The 23,434-nt window shown below is 44.6% G+C and overlaps 1 protein-coding gene across 1 annotated transcript in view; it reads left to right on the top strand.

The window, feature by feature from the left end:
* atp9b (ATPase phospholipid transporting 9B) overlaps window positions 1-23,434 on the top strand; it is a 63,658-nt gene that overhangs the window by 13,677 nt on the left and 26,547 nt on the right. Inside the window, exons 10-17 of the mRNA XM_063185941.1 lie at window positions 3,011-3,086; window positions 7,500-7,576; window positions 9,799-9,959; window positions 10,447-10,589; window positions 12,233-12,345; window positions 15,202-15,480; window positions 20,973-21,134; window positions 22,606-22,698. Coding sequence (XP_063042011.1) covers window positions 3,011-3,086; window positions 7,500-7,576; window positions 9,799-9,959; window positions 10,447-10,589; window positions 12,233-12,345; window positions 15,202-15,480; window positions 20,973-21,134; window positions 22,606-22,698 — 1,104 coding nt within the window. The remainder of the gene's footprint in view (window positions 1-3,010; window positions 3,087-7,499; window positions 7,577-9,798; window positions 9,960-10,446; window positions 10,590-12,232; window positions 12,346-15,201; window positions 15,481-20,972; window positions 21,135-22,605; window positions 22,699-23,434) is intronic.

Genomic DNA, 23,434 nt, shown 5'->3' with positions numbered 1-23,434 from the left:
TTGCTAACTATGTTAGCTACTTTGTTGTTTACAATGCAATTTCCAATTGGCAACCACCCAAGTTGCTAACTAGCTAGCAACTACACTTTTGAGAAACGCACCCCTATGTAGCAAAATGGAATGGACAAGTGCTAGTACTAAAATCCAAAACAGCCAAAAAAAACTACAACACTGTGGTGAAATCATTAGTTTCAATTACTTTTTGTTTCTGTTTACTTTCACATATTTCACTCATTACCTTAAAGTGATACTGTCCCATTTTTGGAAATAAGCTCATATTAAACCTCCCCTTGAGTTAAATAGTTGAGTTTTACCTTTCTCCTGTACTTTCAACCGTTCTCTGAGTATGGCAGTGCGAATTTTACCTCTATGCTAGCAGTTAACATTGAGTCCTATGAGACCAGCTGGCGGCTAACTGGTCTCATAGGACTCAATGTTAACTGCTAGCTTGGAGGTAAAATTTGCACTGCTGTACCCAGAGAACGGTTGAAAGTATAGGAGAACGGTAAAACCCTATTATTTAACTCTAGGGGAGGTGTAAAATAAGTTTATTTCCAAAAATGGGACAGTATCAGTTTAACGTTTATTTAATATATTTTACTCAATGTTGTAACTATTCTAAAAATGAACAGTTTCTGAACAATACTCGAACAGGGTATCGACAATGTGCTGTCGTTGTCGCTGTTCAGCCAGTAGATGTGCAAGTTACGCGAAGCCAGGGGTGCATTTCTGGAAAGTGTAGTTGTTAGCAGTTAGCAACTTTGGTAGTTGCCAATGGGAAACTGCATTATAACCCACAAAGTAGCTAGCATAGTCAGCAACTACGCTTTCCAGACATGCACCCCAGAAATGCAATATAAGGGGTGTCAGTGAGTTTCTTGTTTCACTGCCAAATGCATCCGGTGTGTTGGAACAACCCCATCTCTGGCCTCCCCCCAACCCCCCCGACCATGTTCCACTGCTAGGGGGGCTGTTTTGTAGCGACACCTCGCCTGAGTCGAGCTGTGGCTCCTTTTTTTTATTAGTGCTAGATCACCACAATAACACAAACACTCGGAGGCCCACAGTGTACAAAGGGCCGCTTTGTCCACTTCCTTTCCTCTTGGCCTCTCGCTGGGCCAAGCCAGAGCAAGCCACACTTCCTGGGGCTGACTCACTCCCAGTAAACACACACACACACACACACACACACACACACACACACACACACACACACACACACACACACACACACACACACACACACACACACACACACACACACACACACACACACACACACACACACACACACACACACGTCCTCTCCCATCCTCACCCCCACCTCTCTCCTCTCCTTTCAGATCCACTCCCCTCCCCTCCTCTCCTCTTCTCTCCTCCATTGCCCACCTCTTCCTCTCTCCCCTGTTCACTCCTCGGCTTGATGCACTCAGCTGTCATCTGGGAGGATATCAAGTAAAAACAAAATCATTCAAAGACAAGTTTGGTTGTCCAAACAATATTTAATAGGGACATGCGTAGATAAAGGGCACATTTTAAAGCACGATATCTCACTCTATACGAAATGTTATTGCATAACTGATATGCATTTATCATTTGTTATGGCTATGTTTTTTATGGACTGGAAAATAATGTGAAACAAAGACAGTATTGTTTTATTCACTAAGAGCTGTGAAGTGAATAAGTAGTCAGCACTTTTAAGGAAAAGGGCATCCTCTACGCTTCCTTAGTCTCCCTAAAGGACTCCACTGGCTAACACAAGTTGGGATAATTTGATTTTTACACGCATGCACACGCACACCACACGCACAAACGCACACACACACACGCACAGCACTGCTCTACTCTGCACCAGTGAGCGTACATTAAAACGATATATATATAGTTACAATGTACTCTCATTGCGCTGCGCTACTCTGCTTGGCCAGATGAAGCATTAGATAGGGCTGCTGAGGCTGCATAGATTATCATATCAGTCGAGCAATTTGAGCGGTAATCCAACCCCGACTCTTACACCTGACGCAGCTCGGCCTCCCGTGTCTGCGTTTGACCTTGTTCAGCTGAGGTCAAACATGAATATTACCGAGACGACAAGAGGCGAGTACAGCACGCTGGTTATATAAGACGAAATGCTGAAAGTAGAAAACCTCTCATATCATCATCATGGTTCCTTCCATACATGTCAGCCAAAGCCCGCTCACAGAGTTGACCATGTTTGGTATAGCTCACATTGTGGCCAATGTTTTTTTATTTTATTTTTTTATTTTCATTTTTTTTTACATATTTTTAGGGGCTTTTTTGCCTTTATTTGATAGGACAGTCTCAGATGGTGACAGGAAGCAAGTGGGACAGAGAGACGGGGTGGGATCGGAAATGACTCCGGCCGGACTCGAACCGGGATCCCTGTGGGCATGAAAGCCCAAATGTGGATTGTGGCCAATGTTTTTTATTCCTTTTCGCATCACAACAACATTTACATAAAGGTCTGATTACTACCTACCCCACACACCCATCGAGGCACCCCCTCCCTAATAGTATAGCCCATATTTTTTGACAAAAAAACTGTGGGACATGCTTTTCTGCTGAAGCTAGTGATTAATTAAAACATTTCCAAGTTTTTACGAAACTCACAGCACTGGCACCTCGTAAAAACCCTTGTGTGCCTTGGTTTTCTCCTCCAAAAGAGAGATGCACTGTATGTTCATCCCTTCCTGTTTACAAAGTGTACTACGCCATTCTAATAGCCATTGCTTACTTTTAATACCTAATATATTGATCGAAAGATGGCCGCACACTTAAATCCCCACACTTTCGGTCAATAGACCTTCCTCAGCGCGCAGAACGCAGAGAAGAGGATATAAGAAGATTGAAGTGTGCTGACATTTTCCTTTCCATTTTGACAGTTTTTTTGTGCATGTTTTTCACCTTATACTGTATTCGTGTGAGTAATAATACTAATATTTGAATGTTGTGTGATTGATTTTGTTTTTTTATGGTTTGTGTCCTGCAGGAGGACTGTGATCCAGCTGTCCATGAGAGCCTCAGTATTGACAACACTCTGTGGGCCAGCACTGTGGTGGCTTCAGGTGAGACTGGCACAACCTCATACCACCTATGCAGTTCTTAAGGGGCAGCCGTGGCCTAATGGTTAAGATTGAAGGTGTCCTTAAGATCAGAGGGTTGTTGGTTCGAACCCCACCCTTACCTCTCCCTACACCTCCCTCCATGACTGAAGTACCCTTGAGCAAGGCACCTAACCCCACATTACTCCAGGGAGTGTGTCCAGTACGCTGTAAAATATATTTAAGTCGCTTTGGATAAAAGCGTCAGTTATTTTTTTTGCTGTTTGTTTGTGTATTTTTACATACTGCTCCTTTCATCAATTTTGTTCTTTTTTCTTTATTTTTTGTGCACAGACGCGTTTCGGCGTGTGCCTGTGTCTGTACACAAAAAATAAAGAAAAATAAAGAAAAAAGAAAAGAGAAAAAAATTGATGCAAGGTGCGCCCTTTTTCTTTGATTCTAAGTATTCATTTGGGACAGCACCCTTAAAAATTATCAAGAAACCTGAGTGAAGCCTGCTACCTACTTGATTTACCTACTGCTCCTAACTTATTTACATGATATGAACGATGTTAGCCTGCCCTGTACTTGTATACTGACTTAAAAAGAGGATGGCAAAGAATATACTGTACAGTATTTACATTTTGGTCGAATTCCAATATTCAGGACAAAGACAATCCTTTAAGCTAATGTAACCCTCCAAATATCTGTACCCTGGAGCTCTGACTTGTACACTTAGTTATGGAACAATACCTCCACTACCTCCACCACCCTTCCCCCACCCTTATCACTCTCTCCCAGACAGAGGGGAGAGGAGGGGAGACGAGACGAGAGGAGGGGAGGGGAGACGAGACGAGACGAAATGAGAGGAGAGGAGAGAAGAGAAGAGAAGAGAGGAGAGGAGGGTAGGGGAGAGGAGAACAAGAGAGAGTAGAGGAGAGGGGAGATGAGGAGGAGAGGAGAGGAGCAGAGCAGAGAGGAGAGGAGGGGAGAGAGAGGAGGGGCGAACGAGGGGAGGAGAGAACGAGGAGAGGGGAGGAGAGGAGAGGGGAGGGGAGGGGAGGAGAAGAGAAGGAAGACGAGAGGAGGGGAGAGGAGAGGAGAGGAGAACAAGAGAGAGGAGAGGAGATGAGAATGAGAGGAGAGGAGATGAGAACGAGAGGAGTGGAGATGAGGAAAGGGTAGACGAGAGGAGGGTAGAGGAGAGGAGGGTAGAGGAGAGGAGAGGAGAGGAGAGGAGAGGAGAGGAGAGGAGAGGAGAGGAGAGGATGAAAGTGGAGGACGTTCATGATGAGGGAAAGGGGGCTGCCCTGCCCTGAGTGTTTGTCCTCTGCTCTGGCCAGAGACTCCCAGAGGAGCGGGGATCAGTCTGGATGTCGTGCTCTGCACCGCGCGCGGCTGATGGGTTATTGTGGGCAGGCAGCAGGGGTAACCAGATCCAGGATCAGGCCATCAAGGCGCGTTGGCGGGCAGGGTTGGGGGGGCAAGTAAGGCGTTGCGGGCAGGTTGGCAGGGTAGGCAGGGTTGGGTGGGTGTTGCGGCCAGGCGGGAAGGGGGCAGGCAGGGTTCGGTTGGCGTTGTGAACAGGGGTGAATTTCTCAAAACCAAAGTGGCTAACTACATTAGCTACTTTGCTGTTTTCAATGCATTTTCCCATTGGCAACTACCGAAGTTGCTAACAGGCTAACAACTTCTCTTTTGAGAAACTCACCCCAGGTTGGCGGGGCAAGCAGGATTGGCAGGATTGGGTATAGAGGCATTGCGGGCAGGTTGGCAGAGTGGGCAGGGGTTGGCTGGCTATGATGAAGAGAGTAGCTCAGTCTCTCCTCCTCCTCCTCCTCCTCCACCACCTCCTCCTCTCCCTTCTGCTTTCCTCCTGCTCCTTCTTCACCTCCTCCTCTTCCTCGGCTTTGTTATCCTCCATCTTTGTCATTCTATTCCTCTCCTCCTGACTCCTCCTATTTCCTCCCTTCTCCTCCTCCTCCTCCTCCTTCTCCTCCTTGTGCTCCTCCTCCTTCTGCTCCTCATCATCTTCTCTCTCTCCTCATCCTCCTCCTCCTCCTCCTCCTTGAGCGCTTCAGTCGATGGGGTCGGCGGGACATCGATCTGTGGTGTACTCGGCTGATCCACTGCCCCGTGAGACCCCAGAGTCTCAGCGCTCACTTCTCTCAGTCACTCACTCCTTTCACTCTTCTCACTTCTGTCACTCCTCTCAGTCTCTCAGCCTCTTTTTCTTCCGAGTTGGATATGAATAATAAGTAAAAAAAAAGAAGTAAGCAAGTAAATAAAAGCAAAGTCTTCCATTAGTTTCCCTCCAACACAAGTAACTTCACTGAGTAACTGGACTACAGTAGCGATACAGTAGCGTCTATAGATAGATAGATAGATAGATAGATAGATAGATAGATAGATAGATAGATAGTTTATTTGTCCTTTCGGAAAATAGTTCTGTGCCATTTTCAGTGCATCTGATACAATTACAAAGACATTACAATAAACAAAAACACAATAGACAAACACCCCCCCCCCTCCCACTATAGGACAAGGAGACAGGTTGACAAAAAACCCATCTTAAACACAGTAAAGTGCAGTTATTCCGTATCAAAGTGCAATGTGCTACTCAGTCTAAGTTACAGTTGTCTTATTTAACATGGATATGCTAGTAGGTATAAATGATCGGCGGCCTCTGTCTTAAATGAAGTAGCAATGTACCAGATTCTGTGCTGGATGGATCAAATATGTGGGTTTTCTTTTTAGTTTTTCCATTTGTTTCACTAGCAATGTCTAGACACCTCAATACAGTAGGTACAATGTAGGGCCCGACCCATATGCTTTTTTCAGGGCCGATACCGATATTTATGGAAATGGGAGGCCAATAACCGATATGTGCAACCGATATATAGAAACATTGTTCATAATAAAATGTAATGAAATATAAATTATTATTATTATACATACACATATATTTAGTTATAATAATGAACTCTCATGGACTCAAAGTGGGGAGAGCAGAATAGAAGATGCATTCAGAACGAAACGGCTACAAAATTGGTTGTGAAAGTTATACAAACTTATTGGTGGAAATTCATTGAAAGTATGGCCGATACCGATATCCCAAAAATGCTAAATATCGGCCCGATATATCGGTGGGGCCTCAGTACAATGAAATAACTGGTTCATACTGATATGTAATATAATGGGCTAGTGTTGTACTTGCACCATAAACTTACTTCTAGTTTGGTCACATCTGTTACTGTTCAAGCCCCGATCTTGAACAGAGCAGTTCAACATAGAAAGTCCCCCCATAAAAAGGCTGATATACAGCGAAAGCCTCAAAATGTAGTGGGATCTCGATGCTCACTCACACACACACACACACACACACACGTTCTACCCAGTAGTTGAAAATCACAAAATATGTACAAGTTTATAACTATAAGTTTAAAAGTAAAAATATGTTTCTCAGGTCCATAGGTCGTTCAGGCTGATGTGTAATTCATCACATAATCAAGTTGTATTACGGTCTTGCATTAGCTGTTACCCAAGTAGCCAGCATGCTGATTATATACTTCAGCGGGGTGATATCTTTAAGCCGTTAAAGAACCTTAGCTTAGCGTTAATGTTGACATCTCACAGGTGAGCCGCCGGGGCCCGGTGCAACCCTCCTGTGTACATTGTGTGTTTACTGACACTGTATAGCCCCTCATTAATTGCCAACAAAGCGACCACTGGTCTATTTTCATCTCAAATCCCTGTAGGAAAAGGCATTAGCCCCTATCTCAAGCCCATTAGATCTTTCTATTAGCGTATTGATTCCTTTAGGCCGTCTAAGTTGCCCCGCTAAAGCCTACTTAATATTAATGCACCTCCTTAGGAACCAACTCCCATTAATTAGCGGGTTAATTATGTGGATGTTGTTGATTGAGGCTATCTATCTATACGCTTCTGTCCAGCGTAACCTTTCTGTCTGATTGATCCTCCATTTGCTTTATTTGGTTGTTTGTCTGTGGCAGCCGTGGCCTAAAATGTTCGGGAGTTGGAATCAAAAGGTTGCAGGTTTAAATTCCACATTAAAATAGTATGGAGTGCACGCATCCCAAAAGCTGTTACTGGTGCTTGGAAAAGTGAAGAAATGTCTTCACACTGTATAAGACTATCTTGCTGTGATTTATTTGATTGTAAGGTGTGCAGATATGTATTCATTTACATCCCACATCATTCATGGAGCACCCTGGAGCAAGGTACCTAACCTCACATGGCTTCAAGGATTGTAACCAATGACCTGTGCCTTAATAATTTCATTGCCTTTGTGGATTAATGTGTCAGGTCATTGTAATGTAATTTAATGTACTGTAATGTTTGTGTGACCCTCTGGGACTGTGGGTGAAGATGGTTTTGACCTTTGACCTAATCAATCTTGCCTCCCGATTGGTCCAGGCACTGTGATCGGGGTGGTCATCTATTCTGGCAAGGAGACCAGAAGTGTGCTGAATACTTCACAGTCGAAGAATAAGGTAAAAAATATATAATTGTGTGTGTTTATTTGTATGGTGTATGCATTGTGTGTTTGTGTTTGTTTACAGTATGTGTGCACGTAACACTGATACATTTTTATGAAATGTTTTCCACTAAAATGCACAATAATAATACCGGTACTTCACTTGTGATGATATGATTATAAATGCAATCGGTGTTAGAAACATAATTAATAAGCGCGTGTCCTTCAATAATTTAAAAAGAAACGCACCTACCGCACATACCTCATTTGCATTGGTGCCTCCTCTGATCATGTCATGGTGTGTTAACGAGACACCCGATGCCGAGTGTCACTGAGCAGTGGCCCTCAGAGGGCAAAAGGCCTTAGCCTTCTCCTCCTCAGCTACGGGCTGGAGGTGGAGGCTGGAGGTGGAAGGAGGAGAAGCAGCAGGAGGAGGAAGAAGAAGAAGAAGAGGAGGAGGAGGAGGGAGAAGAAGGAAGAGGGAGAAGAGGTGGAGGAGGAAGAGGGAGAAGAGTAGGAGTTAAAGGAGGAGGAGGAGGAGGAGGAAGGAGAATAATAAGAGGAGGAGGAGGGAGAATAAGGAGGAGGAGGAGGGGGAGGAGGCAGGTGGAGGAGGAGGGAGAAGAAGAGGAGAATGAGGGATAAGAGGAGGAGTTAAAGGAGGAGGAGAAGGAGGAAGAAGAAGGGGAGGAGGAGGAGGCTAGTGGCGGAGGAGGAAGAAGAAGAGGAGGAGGAAGAAGAAGAAGAGGAGGAGGAGGCTAGTGGCGGGGGGGGAGGAGGAGGAGGAGGAGGAGGAGGAGGAGGAAGAAGAGGAGGAGGAGGAGGCTAGTGGCGGAGGAGGAGGAGGCTGGTGGAGGGAACTCAATATTTCAGAGGCAGACGATGTCAGAAGTGCCAATACACAGCGGGCCGCGGAAGGTGTATAAGTCAATACGGCATGAGAGTATTTTATTTCTCTCGCTCTCTCTCTCTCTTTCTCTCTGCCTGTCTTGTCTCTCTCTCTCTGTCGTTTTTTTTTCTCTGTGGGTGTCTATGGGTAATTTGTTGTGACATCCCCACTTAGGAGTATGTAGGGGGAACCAGCTTGTCGGTCATACTTCATTTCATGTTGTACTGAGGGTCTGGCCTCGGATCCACTTGCATGGTTTTCTCTACAAGAATCTTGGAAACCAATCAGTGAGAGGGTGCCTTTTGTGTGTAAGGACTTGGACCATGTGTGCTACATTTTGTGGTGTGTGGGCACAGGTATGGTATGTCGACATACTTTGGAATCGCCATAACCTTCCATGACCTTTTTTTACAAAATAAAAAAAAGTTTAAAAAAAACTAATTTGGCTTTCCATATAAAACCTTCAAAAAGGAATTTGGTACACACACACACACACACACACACACACACACACACACACACACACACACACACACACACACACACACACACACACACACACACACACACACACACACACACACACACACACACACACACACACACACACACACACACACACACACACATTCTGACATTCTGAGAATCATAGCTGAAAAAAATAAAGTCTTTTCACCTCAACCCTCAGTACAGGGTGAGCTAGCTTGAATGGGGCTGAAATGGCACCCTGGCCTACTGCGCTGTGCTGTGCGTGCACTCTGATACCATCGGCAGGGCAAGGCCCGGGGTCATGGAGTCCTCTTCTCCGCTCTCCTTTCTCTCCGAGCTCTGCAGATTAAATGGCTTCATGCAATCTCAGATGAGATGAGTGTGTGCACGGCGGGGGTTAAAAACCTCAGAAGTGCATCATGGATTCTTTGGAGAAAATCTATGGTCCTCCTTGTTAAGCAAAGGCTAATAATTTCTGTCTTTTTATTTTATTGGGTTTTTAAAATTGAAATTCCAACACTCTATACTGCTTTGCCAAATACTAGTCACAGCATTTTTTTTATCACTCCACTTTGAAGTAATAAGCTGAAAATATTTGGCAAGACCTCTAGCCTTCAATCATCATTAAATATTCTTTTCAAATTTTTTTTTTTCAATTGTTCACCAATTGTTAGCAAGCATATGCAAGAAAATAGAAGTATACAGAGAATGTCTTGTTGTTCCTAGTTTTGACTAGCCTGGGAAATCCAATCATTACGATCTGAACCAAGGCTCTGGGGCTTTAGAGTCCGCATGGAGAAACACTACTCTTTGTATGAATAAACTGATTCCTGTTGTCTGTCTGTGTGTGTTTTTTGCAGGTGGGCCTACTGGACCTGGAGCTGAACCGGTTGACCAAGGCCCTGTTCCTGGCCCAGGTGGTGCTGTCCGTCGTCATGGTAGCGCTGCAGGGCTTTGTCGGGCCCTGGTTCCGGAACCTCTTCCGATTCGTCGTCCTCTTCTCTTACATCATCCCCATCAGGTAGAGTGCACCCGGAGTCAGCTTCCTTTTGTTTCTCCTGGTAGCTTTTGAGTACTGGGACACTTGGAATAGCAAAAGACTAAAGCAGTAGAGATGAATCTTTTATCATCATTAAAACATTATTTATTATGATTTAATCATTATTTCAATAACAATGTTGATAATTATATTTTTTCATCAAAGCAATTTCTTTTTTGTTTAAATAAGTCGTAAGTCAGCTCTGTTGGCAGTGTCTTGTAAGTGACAAATATTCTCTCTTTCATTCTTTTATGTTTGCGTGTCTGTCTCTCTCTCTCTCTCTCTCTCTCTCTCTCTCTCTCTCTGCCCCTCTCTCTCTCTCTCTCTCTCTCTCTCTCTCTCTCTCTCTCTCTCTCTCTCTCTCTCTCTGCCCCTTTCTCTTTCTCTCTGTCTCTCTCTCGCCCTCTCTCTCTCTCTCGCCCTCTCACTCTCTCTCTCTCTCTCTCTCTCTCTCTCTGTCTCTCTGTAGCCTGCGTGTGAATCTGGACATGGGCAAGTCTGCGTACGGCTGGATGATTATGAAGGACGAGCACATCCCGGGCACTGTGGTGCGGACTAGCACCATCCCAGAGGAACTGGGCCGCCTCGTCTACCTGCTCACCGACAAGACAGGTGAATAAGAATAGATCAATTATGTAAGGGTTAACGTTCGGCGAGAAGGTCGCTACCGTGGAATAGCAGCACGACAGAGAGAATCTTTAGACCCCGACGCGGAGCGGAGGGGTCTTGTTCTCTCTGAAGTGCTGCTATTCCACAAAGCGACCGACTCGCCGAAAGTTAACCCACTTATTATATGGATATACTTAAATGATTCACACATGGCGGGGACATTTCTTTAGGCCTATTTAATGTTAAGTCTATTATAGTTTTTAATGTCAAAAGATTGTTGCTGCGCAAAAACAAAACAGTGCCGTTGTGGAACACCGCTAGGCAACAGCTAGGTAGCCAGGACAACAGGTGTTGTCTATCACAGCAGCTGATTAGAGTCTTGTTGAAAAGTCGCTTTAGCAGTGAAAAGTCTTGTTGCCATTGACAGCGGTCTGTTATAGACCAACCCGTCCGTTATCGAAAAATAACAGACGTGCGAACGTTGGGGAGCCCCGTTGAAATGAATGGAGCATTCGACCGATGACGTCACACCATATAATAAAATGTAATAAAATAGGAATAACAATGGTAATAATAACCATCCCAGAGAAGCTTGGAGGCATCATCTATCTACTTACTGACAAGACAGGTGAGAGAATTTAGTGATGGGAAGGTTGCTGGAACACTCTGCCGATTGGCCATTTTTACTGTACCCCCTCCGCCGATCGGCCATTTTTACTGTACCCCCTCCGCCGATCGGCCATTTTTACTGTACCCCCTCCTTCATGTGTTGATGTAGGCGGTGCATTCCTAAATCCATCCACGTAGACCAGGCAACATAAGGGGAACACTGTGTATAGCGGTGGGAATTATGGAGAGCAAGAATGTACCAATCCAGGCCTCATGATGCCTTTTCAAATGTTTTGATGCTGTCACGCAGAGTTATTTCTGTCTTCTGTGTTTATCTGGCGATTGTTTTTTTTTCATCTAGTTCTTTATGACTTTAAGTCATTACTACTTCATATTCAGACTAAAGTTTATGTGAATATAGCAGGAGGTTAAGTTATAAACCAGGCTAAGTTAAGCAACAAGGAGTGGTAAACCTGCTAGTAGATATACCTTCAGGCATCATTTAGTGAAGAAAATAAGGGCTCCGGGCTATTCTATTAGATGATTTACCTCTACCACCAGTTAAACTTAACCTGCTTTACTACTGAACCAGCTTCAAGGGGGCTGTACAATAATATGTGTTAGGGCTGCACAATTAATCGAAAATAATCAAAAATCGTGATAAATCGTGATATCGAAATCGTGATTTCAATCAGGATTTAATCGTGGCAATAGTGACCTGCGTCCTTGAAGCCTGAACATACTGACAGGCTGGTGTTTCTGGCCAGAAATCTGTCCCTCTAAGTTTCATGCTATTGCCTTTACACAATTATTACAATTAATTTTATTTTGATCATCCCGTATATAATTCATTCTTGGTTATATTTCATCTTGTTATAATTTTCAAAATAATCAGCAAAAAAAAAATCTATAATCGTGATTAATAATCGTGATTACGATTTTGACCCAAATAATCGTGATTATGATTTTTTCCATAATCGTGCAGCCCTAATGTGTCTGCTCTGCTGCTCTCCCGGCTTTGGTTTTTCACCCATCAGGCACGTTGACGCAGAACGAGATGATCTTTAAACGGCTGCACCTGGGCACCGTCTCGTACGGAACGGACACAATGGATGAAATCCAAAACCACATCGTTCAGTCCTATGCTCAGGTAAGCCCTCCTGTTGCTGGCTGCTGTTGCTCTTGCTGTTGCTATGGCCGCTTTGGCTGCTGTTCCTTATTGGAGGATCGCTCCCTTCTCCTTCCAGCTGCTTTGTTATTATTCAGAACACACATGCACTTCTTCTTCTTCTTCTTCTTCTTCTTCTTCTTCTTCTTCTTTGTCTTCTTCGTCTTCTGCTTTGTCTTCTTCGTCTTATTCTTCGTCTTCTTCTTCTTCTTCTTCTTCTTCTTCTTCTTCTTCTTCTTCTTCTTCTTCTTCTTCTTCTTCTTCTTCTTCTTCTTCTTCTTCTTCTTCGTCTTCTTCTTCTTCTTTTTTGTCTTCTTCTTCTTTGTCTTCTTCTTCTTCTTTGTCTTCTTCTTTCTTCCTCTTTCTTCTTTCTTTCTTCTTTCTTTCTTCTTTCTTTCTTCTTTCTTTCTTCTTCTTCTTCATCGTGAGACAGTAGGAACAGGCCAGAAAAAATGAGTTTTCTATGGTTACCGTTTCATTTGTGTGGTTTCCGGTTGGAAAAATCAGGCAATAGCATGATGTCATGATGTGGTTGCCAGGGTTAGCTACTTCTGAGTTGTAATTGTGATACCAATAATTAATTAACAACTTCAATCTGAAAAATACATTTTTAAAAATCCATGATGACCTCTGAGCGTGTGTGTGTGTGTGTGGGACTACTAGTCGTCGTCCCCCCATCCCCCACCCCCCCCCCCCCCCACCACCACCACCAAACACACACAAATACACACACACACCCTCTAGTTTTGGTGACAGGGGACATGTGTGATTAGATCTGTTTGAAATTGAATTATGTGTGCATCAATAAGCACCGTCTCATTTGGAGAAAGGGAATAATAAGCTTTTTCGCTTTGCTTTTGAACGGAAGCGTGAATAACAGATTTTGTGATACAGTCGTGTCATACTGTTGGCATGGCGGGGATCAGGGATAGGGGTTAGAGGTGGAGTGGTGTTGGTGGGGGTGTTAGGGGTGGTGGTGGTGGGGGTGTTAGGGTGGATGCACGGCAGCGTGAGGTGGGAGGGGGCAAACAGTGAAGGCATTGTGCCTGATCATAGGTGTGACACAGGGCCAATACTGCGCTCCCCAGCCGACTGCCCTGGGTGACTTGTTTGTCAATGACAAATCAAAGTGCTCGCCTTGTTAAAAACCCATTTCAATTTTTAATGTGTGCACCACTCCACTCCTTTTGTCTGACACAGTGCCTGGTAGCAAAGTATGATAGATGATCATGTTCGAGTTCATAACCATCAATGTGGCGTTTTTGTAAAAAAGCAAAAGGAATTACTGGAGCTGTTTTAAATGTGCGGTTTTTGTGAACAGTATGACAACACAAAACCGCTTTCTGTCTCGGTGCCAAAGAGTGTAGTAGTACACAGTACTACACAGTAGTATGCAGCAGATGTGAAGCAGTTTAGGTCCACACACACACACACACACACACACACACACACACACACACACACACACACACACACACACACACACACACACACACGTACGTCAAAACCCATGACTGAGAATATTCACATACTATTTCGAAACCACACACACACACACACACACACACACACACACACACACACACACACACACACACGTCAAAACTCATGAATGAGAATATTCACATGGATTATGTCGAAACCACACACACACACACACGCATATGCACGCACGCACACCATGTTGTCACAACATCAAAACCAACTGTTATTTCCTGTACTGCCAAACCCACTTTGTTTAGTTTGGATGAAAAGAACCATCAGAAAGACACACGACACACAGGAAGGGAAAAAAACAACAAAAACAAATGGTTACAGAGTAAAGGGAAAGGAGTGCAGCTTCAGTGTATCCCTCGTCTGCTCCTCTCCTAGGGAAAGTGATGTAGTGTGATGCAGTGGTCGAGCTCTTGAAGGGCCATAATCAGTGTTTACAGGAAACCGCTCCTGTCTGTGTGTGTGTGTGTGTTTGTGTGTGTGTGTGTGCGCGCGCGCATCTGTGCGTGCCCACATACGTGTGTGTGTGTGTGGACATGAAGGACCCTGTCAAGGACCCTGAACAGAGCAGAGCATAGGCTCTTTGTGTGTGTGTGTGTGTGTGTGTGTGTGTGTGTGTGTGACTGTGCGTGCGTGCGTGTGTGGACATCAAGGACCCTGAGCAGAGCATCCTGTGTGTGTGTGTGTGTGTGTGTGTGTGTGTGTGTGTGTGTGTGTGTGTGCGAGTGTGTGTGTGTGTGCGCGTGTGTGTGTGTGTGTGTGTGTGTGTGTGTGTGTGTGTGTGTGTGTGTGTGTGTGTGTGCGCGAGTGCGTGTGTGTGTGCGCGTGTGTGTGTGCGTGCGCGTGTGTGTAGGAGAGTGCATCTCTTCCTGCGTGCTCTAGGCCTCAATGAGGGCCTGCATTGTTTCTGCAGATGTGTTCCCGGCAGGCTGCATATGACCCTATGGCCCTGTGGGTGACCAACACCATAGCTAGCAATGGAGATAAAGAAACATCCAACCGCTCAGAAAAACAACAGTTTCAGGAAAAAGGAATAGCTTTCTCCTGTAGTATTATAATGCTGTGACATCTTGTCTTATTTTAGGGCAGCCAATGTGCTTCAACACAAAAATAAAAAGACAAAGACAATAGATGAAAACAGACTGAGTTTGTGTGAGTGTGTAAGTGTGTGAGTGTGTGAACGAGTGAGCGAGCGAGCAACCATCTTAATTGCACACTGACACATTGTCACACACAATTGTACAGTGTGTACGTGCATGCATGCGTGTGTGTGCTATCCATGTGTGTGTATGTATTCCAATAGCCTTTCCTGTCTCTGACCTCCTAACCTCCATTTCCCCACAGCCCAGTAGTGGTGGAGGCAGTGGAGGCAGTGGCGGTACCTCTGGTTCTGGGTCCACTGCCTCCGGTACCAAGGCCCAGCAGCCGGCGGCACCCAAGGTCCGCAAGAGCGTCAGCAGCCGCATCCACGAGGCGGTGAAGGCCATCGCCCTGTGCCACAACGTCACGCCCGTCTACGAGTCCCGAGCCGCCAACGGGGCCAGCGGGGAGACGGAGGCAGCCGAGGCCGACCAGGACTACAGCGACGACAACCGCACCTACCAGGCCTCCAGCCCAGACGAGGTCAGACCATCACACTATATTACATTACAATACATTACATGACATTACATTCAACCGCACATACCAAGCCTCCAGCCCAGACGAGGTCAGACCATCACACTATATTACATTACAATACATTACATGACATTACATTCAACCGCACCTACCAAGCCTCCAGCCCAGACGAGGTCAGACCATCACACTATATTACATTACAATACATTACCTGACATTACATTCAACCGCACCTACCAAGCCTCCAGCCCAGACGAGGTCAGACCATTATATTACATTACATTACACTACATTACACTATATTACATTCAACACAGCCGCACCAACCAAGCCTCCAGCCCAGACAAGGTGAGACCGCTATGTTACACTATATTACACTATATTACACTACATTACACAATATTACACTGTATTACATTCAACACAACCACATCTACCAGGCCTCCAGCCCAGACGAGGTCAGACCATTTATATTACACTATATTACAGTTAACACAAGCGCACCTACCAAACCTCCAGCCCGGACAAGGTCAGACTATTACACTATATTACGCTATTACATTAAACACAACCGCACCTACCAGTCCTCCAGCCCAGACGAGGTGAGACCATTACACTACATTACACTATATTACACTATATTACACTATACTACATTAAACACAACCGCACCTACCAAGTCTCCAGCCCGGACGAGGTCAGACCATTATCTTACACTATATTTTTACACTATTACATTCAACACAACCGCATCTACCAAGCCTCCAGCCCGGACGAGGTCAGACCATTATATTGCACTACATTACACTGTATTACACTATATTGCACTATGTTGCATTCAACCGCACCTACCAAGCCTCCAGCCCGGACAAGGTGACACCATTACAATATATTACACTTTGTTACACTTTATCACCCAGTGAGCACTTGTCCATTATTTCCCTTGATATCGAGACACCTCGTCAGCCATTATTCCTTACTTATCACCCGGTGAGCAAACGGAAAGTCTTCTGATTGGCTGAGCAGGTGTCAAAAATTCCCTGTACAAGTCATTAACACACAAAGCCCATTCACGGAAAAATGTATTGTAATCACAGAAATGTATAGGACAAGTACATACAGTAAGAATGAGCGAAAAGTAGAATAGAAAATCTTCAATATAAAAATTTAAAAAGTATAGGACCTGTAAATGTGTAACTCAATAATTTGAAATAATTAAGACTACCAATTGACCTCAAATACAGCAAGACATGCGTAAACAGCGGCTGTGTGACAGCTCTACATATTAGGTCAAACGCTTGTACGATTCGACTTCCTATAAAATTGCTCCTTCAAAATACTTTTCTTCAGAGTCACAGCTTGGCTTGGGGTGAAAACAGCAGTTTTTTCCAGGCCTGAAGGGTAATAAATACGACAGGCAAAAGAGAGAGTGTGACATTACAATTGTACAATTATTCATCTGAAGAGGTCATTTTATGACTCATAGATTACTAGTTCTTTTTATTAGTAATACACATCTGCTGTCAACAGTTTGCATGAACAGTCAATGTGCAGTCAACATTTTTTAAGAGCAGATAAACAGCATAATGTCATCTAGATATTACATATTACGTATAACGTAATAGCGTAATGGGTATAACGTATTACCTCTATTTTCCCATTTTATTTAAAATTGTGCACCTAGTATATGTACAGTAGATTTTTTTTTAAGTATCAGTCAAGTCTGTGAAAGGTTGGTCAAAAGGCTTCTACTGAATGGGTCACAATATTGGATCAATAGTGATTTGATGGTTGCTTTGTACATTGGCCACTGGCATGGAGAGACCGCCCTGACTGCCCCTGTCGTCCTTTTCTCTGTGTGTGTAATATATGCCCCAGTCTCTGACCTACAGAAGAACAACCCTTTTGTTTCCTGGTCCAGATCAATGATTATAATTCCCTGTTGATCCTACTGTACAATCAATTGAAATCGTTTAAAAAATAATTGGATTTAACTGAACAGTCAGTTGTTTTTGGGTTCTCATTAATGTATTTCATGTTGTGGTGGACTACAAAACTGACCGGAATTTCGGGGGGGGGAGGAGTTTATAACTTAACTATTTTCCCCGAAACTGCACAATGTCATGCCAAGAACATCATGACTGTGCGTTCTATCAGTATTGACTCAAGTTTGGTTGTGCGTAATATGTGGCGACGGTAGAGGTGGAGGCTGCAGCCCACATCCGCTCGCTGGGCCTTAGAGATGACGGACGATTTTATGAATCACAGCTGCTGGACTCCAAAATGGAGGTACTGTGCTGTGCAGAGTAGCGAGGGGGCGCTCCCTGCAATCCAAGTGAATCACCAAAATCACTGTCTTCTCTCAAAGATGACTTTCAGCGTTCATTGTGATGACTTGGCGCATGGGAGTAGTGTGGGTGTGTATGAGAGAGATTTGAGACTGGTTTTGTGAGTTAAGGATCACTTGAAAGCAGCTGACGAAAGTGATGCAGCTTTGTCAGTCCGCCGGTCAGATCAAACAGTTTGTCGTTTCCTCTGTCTGTCGTTTTGCTTTTGAAGGGCTTTCTAACGAACTATACACGCAACATACAGTATGTCTATTGACCTTGTCCTCTGAAGAGCTGACAAGCGAGTTACAGTGATAAAGTGCGCGTTTGTGTGTGTGTTGAATGGAGACGGTGGTTGAACAAACTGATTCCAGACCTGCTGCTCCATAGTACAGATGCTTTCTGCCGAGGTCACGGCTCACAAATCACACTCAACCGGTGTCAAAGGTCAGGAAGTGGCAACTTGTAGTCCTGAACTGCAGAGCCAAGAGAGCAGAGAGAGAACAGATGGAGAGAGGGGTGGACTGCGGAGAGGCGCCGGTGGGGAACCGGTGAGGAACCGGTGGGGGGAACCAATGGGGAACCGGAGGGAGAGTGCTGGAGCGGGATGAGTAACCCACCCCCGTGGAGAACATGAAGGGAAGAGAGGAAGAAGAACAGGGAAAGAATTTGTCTGTTGTACTACAGTCGGAGAACTGAATTACCTTACTTTTTTATATATATATAGATATTTTTATGGGCTTTTTTGGCCTTTATTTCGGATAGGACAGTGAAGGTGCGACAGGAAGTGAGTGTGGAGAGAGATGGGAAAGGGTTGGGAAATGACCCCGTCGGGACTCGAACCAAGGTCCCCATGGGCATGCAAGCCCAAGTGTGGGGGGGCTTAGAGCGCTGCGCCACAGCGCTCCTCTTTTTTCCCTCACTTGAAAGCGCAGAGTTTTGTACCAAGCGCCAGTACTTCACACGTCCCAAGGAATTAGGTTTAGCCTACAATGCACACAAGATTTCTGATGGCAGTCTGGTTTTATGAAGCGAAAAACCGCTTAATGGAATGGAATGTGATCTTAACGTTACTTTAATGTAAAGCCATTAAATCCTAAATCCGATATCAAAATCTGGCCATTATTCCTTGTTGGATTTATTGTGTGTAAATCCCTTCGCTGTACTCTTAATAAAAAAAAAGAAAACTGCATAGACTCCAACTGCCATATGTTCCCGTTATATTCTCCGCGGAATAGCTAGCCGCGTGGTCCTCACAATAAGTCAGCATGAGCATTTGTGGTTCTCTGAGACAGTGGGAAGCTTGATGGTGGTTTGGAAGGCACGCTCTCTGTCTGTCTGTCTGTCTCTGTCTCTGTCTCTCTCTCTCTCTCTCTCTCTCTCTCTCTCTCTCTCTTCCTCTCACACACACAGCACTTTCGCTGTTTCTTTCCCTCCCTTGCTCACCTCTCTCTCGCTCTCTCTCTCTCTCTCTCTCTCTCTCTCTCTCTCTCTCTCTCTCTCTCTCTCTCTCTCTCCCCTCCCCCCCCTCCTGGGAATAGCCAGTTGACACTGTGCCAAGATTCTTTATCGGCCAGGAGCTCAGCTTTTCTGCTCCAGTGCGCTGTCTGCATTTTCGTCAGGTTAGCAATTATACTTTATAGAAGTTGTGAGGAAAGACATTAGGATCATAACGATATAATGCACATACTTATAGGGTTTAGTTTCCATACCAATGTTGGAAGTGAGTTCTTATTTGCACAGATCAGGTGAAGACGAGGATGGCATTAATAGTTTGTAGAGATTTTTTGGTTTGTGGTGACACCGTTCCTTCCACAGTTACGCATTTATAATATCACCATGTTCATTGTAATGTATTATCTAGTAGTATGGAGGTGTACTATGTCGACTGTACAGTATTTCTCATTAAAGGGATTATTTCTGATAGTTGTGTAAATATGACTGCTTACAGGTGAAAATGAAGGTATTTCTGAATTCAGTGTGTTGTTACCTGGCAGTCCAGAAGGGGTTGGGCCAGATATTGCCATGACGCACGCTGTCTGTCTGCCTGTCTCCCAGCCTGCCTGTCAGTTTGAATTGTGTGTGTGTAACTGGATGTGCACAGTGCAGCATTTCCTCACTTCACTTGAGTGTTCTGACAGAAACATATCATTACATGGGTCAAAGACGTCTTTGTCATTCAGACACCTCCCGCCGACTGTAACGGCAAAAAAAACCCATGATTTTTAAATTGTTTCAAGTGAATGGATGACAGCCGAGTCTCTCATGAATTCCCTGTAACAATAAGTAAATAAAAAGAGTCATGTTTTTTACAGTTACAGCCAGCAGAAGGCATCCGTTACACTGAATGACAATGCCATTTTGCACGTCTTTGACCCACATGCATCAGTCATTAGCAATATGGGCTAGTGGGGTATTCCAATAACATGGTTAAGTGATAACCCTGGCTTAGTTAACCCACAGACAGTAGTACACCTGCTAATAGATAGTTCAGAGCATAACTAACGTTTCGACGTTAGTCATACTCGCACCACAATAAAATCAGAAAAACCTATCCTGTGTGCTCCAGTCGCCCTTGAAGTCGCCCAGTCTCCTTTGAAGTGGACCAGCTTGCTCCAAACTGAATACAGTCCCAGACTGTGAGCACCAAGAAAGCTAGAGCGCAAGTGACCTCCTTTCCTCTGCTAATAGGTAGCCCACAGGTGTCATGTTGTTAAGAGTATGAGTACTCCAGGCTCCTCTATTAGATGGCTTACCGTTTCCTCAAGGTTAACTTAACGTTGGCTGGGGTTATAAAGGTGGTAAAGTGTCTTATTTTTCATGTTAAGCGTTGTCTTGCTTTAAGACAAGTTAAAAGATGGAATATGTCACTAAGCTAGTGAAAGTCAATGGATCCGTGTAGCATTGTAGCATGCTACACGGATCCATTGACTTTCACTAGCTTAGCGACATGCTCCCTCTTTTAACTTGTCTTAAAGCAAGACAACGGCTTACATGAAAAATAAGACACTTTACCACCTTTATAAACCCTGGCCAACGGTTTTAACTGTATTAAGCCCCAAAATAGTGGCATACCCCTTTAATCTGGTTTACTACTGAGCCAAGGCTCTTGGAATTCCTACCAGGTATTCCTACCAATCTCTGACTGCTCTCGTTTTTCGCCTGCAGGTGGCGCTGGTGCGTTGGACGGAGAGCGTGGGCCTGACGCTGGTGAACCGTGACCTGACCTCGCTGCAGCTGAAGACGCCGTCGGGCCAGATCCTGACCTACTACATCCTGCAGATCTTCCCCTTCACCTCCGAGAGCAAACGCATGGGCATCATCGTCAGGGTCCGTTGCGTTTGTTTTCGTCGTTTTGTGTGTGTGCGTGCATGTGTGCACAAATGTGTGTGTGGATGGGTGTGTGTGTGTGTGTGAACACAGGATTGTGTGGATGCATATTGTATCTTTTTTGTGCGTGCGTGTGCATGTGTGTGCGCAAATGTGTGTACATGTGGTGTGTGGATGGGTGTTGGTGTATGTGTGTGTGTGTGAACACAGGATTGTGTGGATGCATACTGTATCTTTTGTGTGTGTGTGTGTGTGTGTGTGTGTGTGTGTGTGTGTGTGTGTGTGTGTGTGTGTGTGTGTGTGTGTGTGTGTGTGTGTGTGTGTGTGTGTGTGTGTGTGTGTGTGTGTGTACAATATGTTTCTGTAAAAAAGTTTGTGTGTGCATGCTTGGGTGTTTGGTTGTGTCTATGTGAACACATCAGTGAGAGTATGAAGGTGCTGTTGTGTGTGCGTGTGTGCGTGTGCATGTGTGTTTGTGTTATTTGTATTCCAGGTGCTCCAGAATGGTTTGGCACAATACACGTGTTTACATGTGTGATACACTGTGTTTCTGTGTTTTGGCATAGCGCACACTGAGGGAGGGGGGAACGAAAATCAATATTTACAGTATCGGGCAACGGCGTGTGTACAAGTTATGGGTCAAAAAGCAGCAGACGACAGTTTATGCAAAACAGCTGTGTGTTTGAGCACGCCACCCTATCCATCTGGTTGGGTATAATATAACATTTGATCAGGGGCATGTTCCAAGAAGGTGAGTCAGTTCCAAAGCAGGTCAAGTAAATGAACCTGGAGATAGTGGTATATCGTCTAATAAAAGAGCCCAGAGTTTTCATTTTCTTCACTAAATGATGCGCACAGGCGCTCTATTAGCAGGTTTACCACTTTCTGTAGGTCAGCATAGCCATGTTTTATCACTTGGCCATCTTCTTGGAATAACCCACGGGCTTACTACTTAACCATATTCTTGGAATATCCTCCCAGATATTGTGATCATCACAGGCAGCCGTGTTTTTGTCTGCTTGTTTAATTGTCCATCCAAACTGATTTGCTTATTTCATAAATTCCCAGTAGTGCTAGTGCTACGCATTTCCTTTACAATTGGCTGGAAAGCGTATAGTAAGCCATAGGGTGAAAGGCATGGGATCTCTGCACTTCATCCTCTTTTGAAGGCTTGTGAACATGATGGCGAGTAATAAGGGCCTGCGTAACTAATGTATTTGAAATGTCTTTTTTTAATGATCAGCTCAGCTGTTATTTTGCTTTTATTGAGACACTGACGAAGGTAACAACCGAAACGTTTGTCTACACTGCTGCTATGTAAATAGAAAATAAAAAAGAAGAAAAGAAGGACCCGAGTGCGATCCACTTTTTCACCTCTCAAAATAAATCACAACTAAACTTATGTTAAACACTTTCAATGCAACTGTTTCGTGTCCCCTTAAACACCCCTGTTTGTCCCATGTGTGTGTAGGAGGAGGCCACAGGTGACATCACGTTCTACATGAAGGGTGCTGACGTTGCCATGGCGAGCATTGTGCAGTACAACGATTGGCTGGAGGAAGAGGTAAACACTTTTCATTCCCCCAGTGGCTTGTAAGCAGGAAGTGATTCCATTATGTGGATATTATTTTATAATTTTTCACATTTCATTTTAGGAGGGTGGAGCTGGTAGCTCGTAGCAACCATGTCTTGTTTGTTTGTGGAAACTTCTTTACTTCTGACTTTTTTTGGGAGAGAGAGACGGGGAAGGGTTGAACTTGGCTGGCTTCGAACCCATGTCCCCATGGTGAAAGCAAAGAGTTTGGATATATAATAAGAGGAATCGAAACATGCCCACTCAATGCAAAACCGTGTGCTCAAAATGTGGTCTCCTAAGGGGGCGTTGTCCCTCCTTCTTCTTCTCTTTTCGTGGTGTTTGCACAAGACGTGCGCTACTGCCATCTACAGCGCTAAGGGGACTCCATTTATTCTCTACCTCAAGACTCCGAAGGTCTCCTAATCGAAGGTCTCCTAAAGGGGCGTTCACCCGACGTAAAGTGGATACCGGAAAAGAACCCGCCTGCTTTATCTCACTCTCATATACGATTCTCTGGTGAAAGTGTCCCATTAGTTATCTCAGGTGTATTAGTGTGCTATGCAACAGCAGCCTCATACATTTCTTTAACCCATTTTAGCCTGATGCAGCGTATTGTTTGACTTTTGGCGCTGCCTCCTGGCTTTTGAGTTTTTTTAATGAAAAATGTGGGTATGTTAGAGCTGAATGAACACATTCCAATGCAAAATGAGGGTCCTACCTTTCA

Source organism: Engraulis encrasicolus, chromosome 20 (genome assembly GCF_034702125.1).
Source record: "Engraulis encrasicolus isolate BLACKSEA-1 chromosome 20, IST_EnEncr_1.0, whole genome shotgun sequence".
Classification (NCBI taxonomy): Eukaryota; Metazoa; Chordata; class Actinopteri; order Clupeiformes; family Engraulidae; genus Engraulis; species Engraulis encrasicolus.
The sequence above is the reverse complement of the archived record's forward strand: the minus strand, read 5'-3'. Positions and strand labels throughout refer to the sequence as shown.